The following is a 12,202-nucleotide window of genomic DNA, read 5'->3' as shown; positions in this document are numbered from 1 at the left end:
AGGAGAAGGACTGCCTTCCAGGTGTGGCATTCTGTGGGGGGACTGGAAAGGCTTGTACTCTAAAGGCTACCCAGAACAGACCAACACCAAGCCGCTCTTTCAAATGGAAATGTTTATTTTCTCAGCTCAGCACTTGAATTTCACTCAAAAGCTTTATCAGGCTCAGGCCTTGCAGATCATGTCTCTGAATGCCATTCACCAGTTTTCCCCTTCTGTGCTGCTATCTTGGTGCCATCTGCAAAAAGAAAAACACTCTCAAGTCTGCTCTTTTCTGTGGTGTAAGCCTCATTTGTTTGCAGTCAGTCTTGCATCAGTCATAATTTTGGAGCTGGGGCAGGTGGAATCTGAGTTGTATGGTAACCCCACCTTTCCTCCAGGCTCCCACTGGGACCCTGATATTTCTCCCTATAAATTACCCTGAGCTTTGTTAAGGAGGATAGTGGAAAACTGAGAAGGAACGCCGAATGGTTGCAGGAATTAAATTTAATTTGAAAATTGCTTAATAGACCATGGGGTTTATTTTTCTTATACAAATTATATACAGATATCTCTGTGGTTATTATAAGTGCAATGAAGCTATACTGGTTATAGAAATATTCTGGAGTATAATTTTTTATTTCTTCCAGATTTGGGGCAAAACTCTTACCTTCTGAGGTTTTGAGTTGTTGTTTTTTCCATTTTACAAGATTTGCAAGGTTGTCATAAAACACAACTTAGAAATCTGTACTGGTTTCCCACTGACTATGGGATAAAGTCCAAATGCCTGATGTTAAAGCCCTTTTATGACCTGACTCCATTCTATCTTTGCAGCCATATCTTACCAGCTTCCCTTTCTGTACCCCACAATGTCCATCCAAAAGGGACTACTGGTCATTCTGGGAGTGCATTTACTCACTCAGAATAAAATATCCTTCCCCTCACCTCTGCTCATTGAAATCAAGATAGGACTCTAAATGCCATCTTCTCCCTGAAATTGTCCTACTCTCCCCTCACCCCCAAACCAGAGTAACCCCTTCCTCCCTGCACTTTCTAGTACTACTTTTACGTTTCTTAATAATGTCTCTTTCCCCATATTCTTTTACTTGATTAGCTCAAAAGCTCCTTGAGGGCAATGATAATGTTCTCACTCATATTTACATACCCCACAGTGCCTTAAAGAGTTCTTGTAAATATTCGGCCCTTAGTAAATACTGCATGAGTCTGCATCTTAGAGTTTTTATGGTTTGCTTCTGCCACTAACTTCATCTTAGAAAAGACAATTTAACTCTTCTCTCTGTTTAAATGGGGAGAGGTATACTCGTGAAGGCAGATATCAAGGCAAATTGAAATAAACAAGTAAAAGCCCTTTGAACACCCTAGAATAACATTATCTTCATACTATATACATTATTATTTTCAAAACTAAGAAAATTCTTAATTAGAAATGAAAATCATTTATAACTATATTTATGAAATTTATTCCTTTGTGTCATCTTCTCTGAAGGCAGAAACTGTATTTGTTTTTAACCTGAGGAAATTTCATGACTCTATGAGTTAATTACTGAGCTTAAAGTTTAATTTTTACGTCCTTCTGGGAAACTTTTCCTCTCTGTGTTGTGCTTGCCTCCTGGCCATCTGAAAAAGCCTTGGGAAAAGCTGTCATTAAGGATTCGCATGTATGTTTTCAGACTATCTTTCCCATCAAGCTCCAACCATCCAACTATCTTTCCTTTTTTTTTTTTTTTGTTCAGGTGGAGACAGAAATCCAGCGTGTCTCAGAGGCATATGAGAACCTTGTGAAGTCATCATCCAAAAGGGAGGCCCTGGAGAAAGCCATGAGAAACAAGCTTGAGGGAGAGATTCGAAGGATGCATGACTTCAACAGAGATCTGAGAGGTGAGGGAATAACTTTTGAAATACTGGCCAAGATTGTGAAGGGAAGGGCTAAGGAGCATACATTAAGGCTTAGTTTCATCTAGCCCACTAGTATGATCAGTAAATTGCAGGGCATAGACCAGGCTAGGTTTTGGTGACCACAGTAATACTTGGTTCCAAACTTGCTTAATGAAAGTGGGATGAGCTGATGTGTTAATCAGACAGCACCCATTCTGGGACTCCTGGACCTACCTGGCCAACTTCCACAATCTGTGCTGCCTCTCTTCCTTTATAGCTTTTTCAGAAGCCTGTCTTTTGGGTGTGCAACCTTGAAATAATGATACCCTTTATTGTTTCTAGGACTCCCTCCTTGTATTTTGACCTTCACATGTAATATTGAAGATGGTGAAAAATAACCACTTCAACATCTTCAAAACTGATGACATTGGAGATGTTATTTTCTATCTTTGAGTTTAGGGCATCTTATATATACAATGAGGGAATTTAACTAGATGCTGCTTATGATCCCCTTCCAGCTTTGACATTACATGATTTTAAAGACTTATAATAACTTTGATGCTCTTTAGCAAGGTGAATGAAAGATATATATTCAGGGATAAATTCCTTTGTGGAAATTTAGAATTCTGCACTTCGATTTTGTCAGCAAGAAGTGAAAATGTTAAGTATTCACCTCCCTTTTCCCTGCCATGGTCTAGTGTTGTTTTGGGACCCACATTTGCAAACTTATGTTTGTGTTGCCCATCCCTGTGTAACAAGAAGAAACAGGCTTGTTTTCCCCAAGATCAGCACTGAGAGAGCCAACAACATGGAAGTTTGTGTATAGGGCTCTGCTTATTGTGTCCTAATTCCACAGAGCGTCTAGAGACGGCCAACAAGCAGCTTGCAGAGAAGGAATATGAAGGTTCAGAGGATACCAGGAAAACCATCTCTCAGCTCTTTGCAAAAAGTAAGTCTGAAAGCTTCAGCAGTAGGTATTAATGTATGGATGGGAATGAGGTATGTGAAAATGTCATACAGTTCATTTAGCCTTCTAGAACAGCCAAGGTAGAGTGAATATCATATAGGGAGTATTTTTCCTGTTCAAGCATGAAGTTGGGAGATTTTGTTTTTTCCTCCTAGGCCAAGAAGGCTGCTCTCAAAAACATTTAGTTGCATCTACATGGCTCCTTCTGTATCAAGCCAGAGAAGCCCTTTGAAATTCCTGCTTTTTCATGGCTAGCTGAAAAGGACCTCAGTGACCATGAGGTCTCTCAATCTTGAAGGGATTTGTTATTGAAGGCTTCATGTGCTGGCTCTGGTAGAGATGGGATTAACATGCAGGATTGATAATTGGTGTTTGCAGTACCTAACCTGCACCCGGGGCTACCTTAGTTATAACACTCTGTATTATTATATCATTACACCTTGGTGGACTGCAAGCATCGAAGAGGGGAACCATTTTTAGAGCCTGAACCAGTAACTCTGGTTACAGAGTTGGAGGGTATGGGGAAAGGCAGAGCTATATCTTCCTCATAATAGTGTTTCCTTTGTCTGGAAATACTCCTAGGACGGTGACAATGAATTAATCCTCTTCATTATTGGTCCTTAATGGACTCCCCTCAACTAGACAATACCTCATTCTTTCCAGTTGCCACAATAAAACCAGCAATAAAAATGGCACATTTGATTGAATCCATAGGGAGAATGAGTTTGGGAAAAACAGATGAACTACCCTCATTTCTGCAGATGCCTATAGTTGGTGTCCCCTACCTCCAGCCTCTCTCAATGCAGCTCCCAGCTGGAGTAATGCTTGGTAGGGACTTGTCTGTCAGCCCTCATCTCTTCTGGGCCTCCATATGACCCTTGCAGGTCATTCCATGTAGCCTCCAGTTAGCTTTTACGAGTTTTTTGCTCTTTACTTACAATATCTGTTTTCCTTTCCTGGGTTACTCTGTCGTGCTCTGGCTTCAGAACTGGGACTTTTTCTTCCTCATTTCTCTGAACTTCCTGTTCCTTTGTTAGTATGTCTTAGAAGAAAGAATGTAATTTTTCTGGTATCATTGGTACCTAGGGTAAATTGTGAAGTTGTTCTTCTGATGTCACGGTTATCCTGGAAGCTAGCTATCTGGTGAAGACAGTGGCAGACTCCCAGGAAAAAACAAAGCAAAACAGAAAACGTATGGATTCTTGACCTGAAACCGCTAGTTGACACTCCTGCCTGTGTAGAGATGGCATTTCAGGTGCCCTAGTAGCTCTTCTACTGATTTATAAAATGTGGTAATTTAGTAAATTGATCTATATTAACAACAGAGTGAAAGACTGTTAAATGGTTCTAGGAGAGAAAAATAGACTCCATCTAGTAGGCAGGGAAGAGGACATGAGTTGTGGCCCCTTAATTTCTATTGCCTTTGGACATCAACAGGGTGCTGCATGACTGGAACTATGGCAGGAGCCAAGAAAGCCCTCTTGAGAAGCCTCCCTGGCAAATGTACTCAATCTACCCTAGAGAGGTCAAACCAACTAGACCCTACTAGAAGGCAATCTGGTACAGTAGAAAATATTTAGAACAACTTGTCCTTTAGTATGATCTCCACTACTTATTACCAGTTGTTGGACCTTGTGCAAGTTACTCTTGTGCTCTGAGTCTCTATTTTCTCATATGCAAAATGGAAAAGAGAATAATACTTCTTTATATGGTTGTTCTAAGGATTAAGTTAGTATAATACTTAGTACTCAATAAGTATTCAGCAAATGTTCATTTTTTCCCAAGATACATCTGAATTGATATGTAAAGTCAGAGTGGAAAGGAAGGCCAAGCTTCCCTATTAAAATTTCTCCTACAAACTTAAGTATTAATGTCTCAAGAAGAAGGATACTCTACTTCCAGATGAGAATCAAAACTGTTCATTTGAATATCTGGTATGAGGTCTGTCCTAGTTAAAAGGGGAGGAACCTAGAAAGGCACGGAGCATAATTACATGTGTCATGATCATCTGTAGAGACAATGCAATCTTGGATTGATCTCAGTTTAAAAATAATGTTAATAACTAAAGGGTAGGATTTGAGGTTTTATATATTTTATAAAATGCCATTTTTAGATTAATTTAATATGCTTTCATGAGGAGACAATGGGGAAAATTTGGAGGGGGATCAATTCTTCTTTTGCCAATACAAGACCATTTGAAGATATAAAATTGAGGAGATAAGCCTACCTGTTTTTCTGATATGTGTGTGTGTGTGTAATACTTTTCATAACGGTTTTTATATCTCCTCTTTCTCATTGCTTCTGTACAACCATTAAGTGACTGTTCTTGATTTACACAGCTAGTGGTAGAGCCAGTGATAGAGTCCAGATCTTGGTTTCCTGGTTCATTTAGCTGTGTGTTAGAACACTAGAATGTTTAGTAATGGGTATGATTATCAGTTTTCTTCATGTTAGGTTTTAAGCCAGCTCCAGAATGGCAGTATTGGTATTTCATGTCCTGATAGATAAGGAAAGCCAGAGGGAGAAGGAGAAGCTGGAAGCGGAGCTGGCCACTGCCCGTTCTACCAATGAGGACCAAAGACGACACATCGAAATCCGAGACCAGGCCCTGAGCAACGCCCAGGCCAAGGTGGTAAAGCTAGAGGAAGAGGTATGTGTAGTTTCCTCAGGTAGCATACAAGCCTGAGGTTGGAAGATCTGGGAAATCTAGGGCCCTGGGGGCTCCTCATTTTGGTGAATTGGCAGCTGCACTACATCCCAACAAGAAGGTACCATCTGCTACTTCTAGTTACAGCTGTGCTGATGTGAGTGGACTCTGATTTCTTTTCTCTGCAATTTCCTTCTTTTTGCTCCAGAATAGAATATCACCAAGGTCAAGGAGCAATTTCCATTTGTTCATTCTCATAAAAAGCTAACAACCCTCCCAAGTTCTTACTATGAGCCTAGCCCTGCCTTAAGCCTATGACATATATGCATATTTTAAATTCCTGCCCTACCAGGGCTTTAAAGCTTTATTTTGGAAGGGCTAGAAAATGATTTCAGATAATTTAAAGTACCCCAAGGATCTTGAAATCAGAATGATCCCTGTCTCCACATGCTCAGTGCAAACTTGGTCTCCTCAGGTAAAAAAAATGAATCTTGACGGCTCTGCCTCTTGTCATTGGACTTATTTAGCAGATGGGTTTTAGGATAGAAGCAATCTGAGGGATCTGGAATGGGATAGAACCCAGGGACAATTTAGTTTATGGAAGGCCAGGAGCTATGTCCTGGCTCTTACTGGCTTGGTTTTGGAACGTAGATATGTGGTGGGGAGAAGTCATCAGTTATTTCTGTCTGAAGATGGAGCCTTCCTTTGATAAATGCAGAGGACCCCAAACTACTAAGCATATGATTAATCTCAATGTAGATGTTACTCGATTGCAACACTAAACTGCATTTATGTGAAATAGAGGGAGATTTGTTGCTGGCTTGTCATTAATTAATCTTTCATGTCAGTTGTTATTGTATTGGAGTACTACTAACTCTTAGATGTTTTGCACTTCAAGGAATGGGTGTGTTCCAGCAAAAATTGGTGCTAAAGTATAAATTGGTAAAGAAAATTTCACATCTCACTGACTTATCTATTCTAAAATTTGAATTAAGAGAAAAAGTAGCCTCCATTATAACAAGTTGAAAGCTTTATAAACTTGAGACAAAAAAAAATTCTTTAGTGACTAAACCCTCAGAATTGTGGCTATTGTACGTGAAGTATCTTTCCTACCTTCATGCATTCCCTGGCTTATTTTCCCTCAGTAAGAATGGTTCTACATCCCACAGATCTCTTGACTTACAGATATCTTTTGCTTCCTTTTTGGGGGTATTAAAATACTTTTTTGGAGCTGGGTTGTGGGTTTATACTTTTCCAGTAGGTAATACCATCTAATCTATGGTGTCTTTTAACCCTAATTGCTTAATGGTTAAACTTCAGGTTGTATAAAATCAGGCTAATGTCCTGTTTCATGAGTTGTCTACATCAGAAATACTGCTAAGTTGCTTTACTGAAAATGAAGAATACTTGTATATTCATGATGTCCAGGCCTAAGGAGCTTAGCACACCCTTTAGCCTTTTGCTATACCTCATATACTCCCTTCCTTCCCCTTTTTGTGAGGAAATTACAGAGTAAATTACAGGATGAGGCTGACTACATTTTTTAGAGAGGGGAAAACTGATAGACCTGCTGAGAAGATGTAGCTTGCTGGTGGTCACATGGCAAGTCTTGGATAGAGTCAAGAATAAAACTGTAATCTCATGATTTTTCATTTCCTAGACCTTGCTGCCTGTCTCTCTGTCTGAATCATCCTTTGGTTACACTCCCAAAAAGAAAATGTGGGCACTTGTTTAGATTTAGTAACCTCTGCATCTTTCAATTTAAAAAAGATCGCTTCACCCATTAGGCCCTTCTTTTTCGACAGACTATGAGAAACTTATTCAGATTGTGCTGAGATTGGGGTGTACACAACAGCCCCATGGGCTCTCTGGGAAGGGGGCCCATCTAGTTGGAGATAAATGGGGACAAAGACTCTGTAACCATTCTGGTTTGCAATGACTGAAGGCTCAGTAGTAATTGGTTATTTATTAATCATGAAAATAATATACATGTATGGAGAGAATGTTAGTCTGGGCATCCGTCACTGACATAGTTGACTGAACTATATATCTGGTTTCAGACTTTTGAGGCTTTTCTGGGCATTTCTTCCAGAGATTTTAGTCTTTTTCCAGGGCCCTACCCCCAAGTATGTAGATTTATAATTTATAATTTAAAGAAGAAGTTAATATTGGGTGAAGATTGGATGATGGCATCTACTGGACAGATATCTCAAATGAAGTCATCAATTATTGTTAACTTTTTTAGTCCTCATCCAACTTGTACATTGTCATGGAGCCTAGTTGTTGGGAAATTCTGAATTGATGTTGCTGAAAGAGGTGGAACATTTGATGGGGAGAGTAGGCTGGGAACCTCCTATCTAGCAGAATCCAGAGGCAGAGGCCATGTAATATCTTTATGCTCTCAAGTCAGATCACCTCTAGCACATAGAGAGGCTTGAAATCATATCTCAGGGAAAATCCACTGATTCTTATCTTTATTTTTGTTCTGGCAGCCTATCAGAGCAGGATTTACTCCTGGGTGATATTTATCCTATATACTCTATAATATGCAAAGGAAAACATCCCTTTCTCTTACCCTCAAATACAAGAATTGATAATTGAAGTTTTGCTTTTCTGCTGTGACACAACCCCCATTATGCCTTGTTCTTCTTGGGGTAATTTTTAAATTATGGAACATTAGGAAGGTATTTAAGGTATATAGGTAGCTCTGGAACTAATTTAGGAAGGAGTCTTTCTTGTGATTCCTTTACAAAATTGGTGAAAAATTTTAAAGCAAAAAGGGCATTCATGAATTAAAAAAAAAAAGTATCCTTCTCTATCTGTTGAAAATAGGTCAATAAGTTAATGTTTGAAGGCAGAGGAATATGTCAGATGACTGCCTGCGTCTCGTATAAACAAATAATTTAATTACGGCTTACAAATGGCACCACAAATTTCCTTAGAAGTTCTTCCAAAGAAAACCTTTCTAGTCTACTTAGCAAATGAGAAATAGGGAAACTTACCCAAATTAAACCTTTTGTCTAGGGTGTATTTTGTTAGCTTACTAAGTGCAAGGTCACTCAGGTAACTATTTTGCACCGTATCAAGATGGGGAGATCAATACAGATATCGAGTCATTATATTTTACATTTGAAACTAATATAATGTTATATGTCAGTTATATCTCAATAAAATAAAAGATGGTCAGGGAAAGATTATGACTACTTTAATGGTTTGAGGAATCTTGTTTTCATTTATGTCTTTCTCAACAAAGTCGTCATTTAGATACTTTTCCTGAAATTCACTCCATCTTTCTAATCCCATTAAGTCTCTTGCCCATGATATACTACATTCACTATGTTCTAAGCTCTACACAGAAATGGTGCCTCTGGCTTATGGAGAATATTCTCCTGCAATCACAACTTCCTCTTCGAAGTTCAACACAGATTATCTCATGGACTCTGCTGTACTGACATGGAGGGAGGTATCTTACTAGGAAGGGGATAGCACTCTAACTAAAGAGCAGACCTGTTTTTGGTGAGTCACTATGATCCAGGTTTTGCCACCAATCTTCTGCCTACGCAGTAGGCAGCCAGCCGAGACAAATGGTGCCTTTCTATCCTTGCCTTTATCTTTTGGTACACATAGGTCTTACTGAAGTGGAGGCTCATTAAACTCCAACTCAAAAGAACTCTTGTGTCCTACAGCGACCATGGTATTAACCATTCAAAGAGACCTCCCCCTATCCTCACCCACTAATTTGACCTCACTGGAGAGTTTTGACAGATGCCTGGCATATTCACTTACAAGGCTCAAGACTGGCTGCTGTCTTAGGATACAGAGTTGAGCTACCACTAGGGTAATTGTTTCAAGGATGGTGGGAAAAAGGCCCTGGCAAAATCAAAGAGGGAAGAGGCTGCGGGTGGGCTGCTTAACTGAGCAAAATGCACAGGAAGGGACAGAGTGGAATGTGGGAGGACTGGAAGTAAAAGCCAGTGAGCTTTGTTCTTTAGCTTTAGGCTGGAATGATAGCTACAGAGATTAAAAAAAAAAAAAGGGCCCAAGTGTTAACAGAGATTCAGGAAAAAAAGGCCCAAGTATTAACCCTTTCTGAACTGCAATAGCTGCTGATGATTTAGACATCACAGGGATTACTCTTGGTGGCATTGCTTTTTCCAGAGCTCTGTTGCAACGCCACTCGAGTCTCCAAAACTAAATTTATATTGTTTCACTATATTTTCTCCATTATTCTTCATAGCTAATATTTTATCTTATTTCTAGATCTCTTGCCACTTACTTGATTTAACTTTTTGGTTTTATAGATGCATAATTTTCTGCCATCACACTTATCCACGATGTACCATAACTAGTCTCTTTCTTTCCCAACATTAGAGGAAGACGTTCTAGGCATAGACACTTATATGTATTTATATGTTTAATCCGAAATAATCTTCAAACAATGGGATTTTGTTGGTGTAAGTAAAACTCACAATGGTTTTGATGGATCATAAATGTGGATGGAGGATCCGAGGGTGTGAATTATGTGTGCATTTAGAGTGTTGATAGGATTTCAGATAACATACATATATACCCAGAAATCTTCCAGAATGTTCTGCTGATGAATCGTGAACATATTTGAAGGAAATTTTATCTAAGGATGACAATTCCCATAGTTAAGGCAGCTTATTTTCCTTGAAGTCTGTGTTGCTCCACCCAATATTTTAAGAAATTATGTCCCCACCCTAAGTAGGGATGTAGTGACCTCTCAAAGCTTGATTTTCTCAGTTTCCCCAGAAAATTTTGGTTTTTGAAATTCTCAAATTGGAAGCCTTGTGTATTTTTCTTTAGTTTCCTTAAGAAAATGAACTCCATTCCCTTGATAGCAAGTTTCTAGAGGTGGTTTCTACTCTTAAATTCTTTTAATATCCACCAGTGAACCACAGCCTCTTGGCAATGGACAGGGGCAGCTTGCTAATACCAGGGTAGTGTTACCAAATTGCTTCAGAGGGAACTCTTGCTTGGAGCCAGGGGCTCCTGGGTAAGGCTAAATCAAATCAAATCACTGAAGGTTTATGGAGCAACATATAACTAGTTGCATGAAGGAGAGGAACAAAGAATATATACTTCTATTGTGACATTTGTGACACAATGACTGTTTAGAGTTATAGGCAATAGATGGGAAGATGAAAATCAGACATAATGAAGGATATCCTCTGTGGCACTGGACTTAGTTCTGTATTAATAGTCTCAATGTCCTTTAACCAATGCAGTGTGTGTATATATTGGTGTTCATCCAGCTATTAATAATAGTCCACTCTCTCTACCTGTCCATCTACATTTAAAAAAAAATAATTTATTAAGACTTTACTTTTTAAGTGTACTTTTAGGTTTATAGCAAAATTAAGAGGAAGGTATAGAGAGTTCCCATATATCTCCTGACCTCACACATGCATAGCCTCCCCCAATATCAACATCCCCCACCTGAGTGGTACATTTGTTACAATTGAACCCACATTGACATGTCATAATCACCCAAAGTCCATAGTTTACATTGTGGCTCATTCTTTGGGTTGTAGGTTCTATGGGTTTGGATAAATGTATAATGACATATATCCATCAATATGGTACCATATATAATATTTTCACTGCCTTAAAAATCTCATGTTCTACCTATTCATTCCTACTCCATATATATAAAGTGCACACAGATTATATAGTTAGTGGTAAATCTAGGAGAAAACCCATATCTCTTAATTCTAAAATATCCCATCCTATGATTTCTCCACCAGTGAATAAATAGAGAAGATTAATGATTAAATCACTTCTCTGCAAATGTCTGAGACAGATGAGTAACATTAGGGGCCCTGGAAGTAATTCTGTATGTAGCCATTCTTTAAAAAATAAATTTGAAAGACATCCACAGTTGTTGGAAGAAAGAAAGAGATGCTATCACGTGGTATTCATTTGCAGGGATCAGATTTTCCTGAGTCAGAAGGGGGTTAAGAGGTGTGCCAAATGCTTCGGAATGTGTTCAAATTATTACAAAAGTGCAATGGAAAAGTATGAGATTGAGCTCAAGAGTATTTGTTCTATTCTTCAATAGGTTGTTTTCCTGCTGTTCTTTCTCTCAATTTACCCCTTTAAAAACTTATTTCTTCATAGGAATAATTTGAAACCCTTATCTTGATTTGCCAAGCAAAGTAAATACATTTAAGAATATGTGTTTATTGTTTGTATAGTTGCGGTATTATAGTTAAGCTATGCTATGCTCATTTTCGTTTTTGTATTTGATAGTTATTTAATATTAACTGGTCACCAAGAGTATAGGGAACAATTATTTAGAACTAAAACCTAAGAGAAATACGATGGAAAATAACAAGGGCCCTGCCCTTAAGTGGCTTATGGGATACTGCCCTCCAATGGAGCAGATACTTTGTCTTGCTTCCCATTTCACTACTACTGCTCTCAGATGTAAAATAGGGCCTGGCACATGATAAGCATTCAATAAATATCTCTTGAATGAATGTACATATGAATGAAATCTTATAAAATGATTACTAATAAAGTACACATTATGAGAGGCTATAAGGAAAAGGAAAAGCAGCAATCAGGGTTAGGTAAGATTATTCAAGGAAGAACTAGAGAGTTTAGAGATATGGTGAGGAAGGATGAAGAAATGATCGGACTAATACAAATATTGATCATTTACATTATAGGCCTGGTAGAATTTTCAGTAG

At 38.6% G+C, this 12,202-nt stretch overlaps 1 protein-coding gene across 2 annotated transcripts in view; it reads left to right on the top strand.

Annotated features, from left to right (window-relative positions):
• Positions 1 to 12,202, top strand: part of AMOT (angiomotin) — a 69,009-nt gene that overhangs the window by 25,414 nt on the left and 31,393 nt on the right. For both annotated transcript variants that reach the window (XM_015586463.2, XM_015586462.2), the window contains 3 exons: positions 1,731 to 1,875; positions 2,729 to 2,821; positions 5,344 to 5,489. In XM_015586463.2, the coding sequence (XP_015441949.1) occupies positions 1,731 to 1,875; positions 2,729 to 2,821; positions 5,344 to 5,489 (384 nt within the window). The remainder of the gene's footprint in view (positions 1 to 1,730; positions 1,876 to 2,728; positions 2,822 to 5,343; positions 5,490 to 12,202) is intronic.

Source organism: Pteropus alecto, unplaced genomic scaffold (assembly GCF_000325575.1).
Source record: "Pteropus alecto unplaced genomic scaffold, ASM32557v1 scaffold112, whole genome shotgun sequence".
NCBI classification, from domain to species: Eukaryota; Metazoa; Chordata; class Mammalia; order Chiroptera; family Pteropodidae; genus Pteropus; species Pteropus alecto.
Note: the sequence above shows the minus strand (reverse complement) of the source record. Positions and strands in the feature narration are given on the sequence as shown.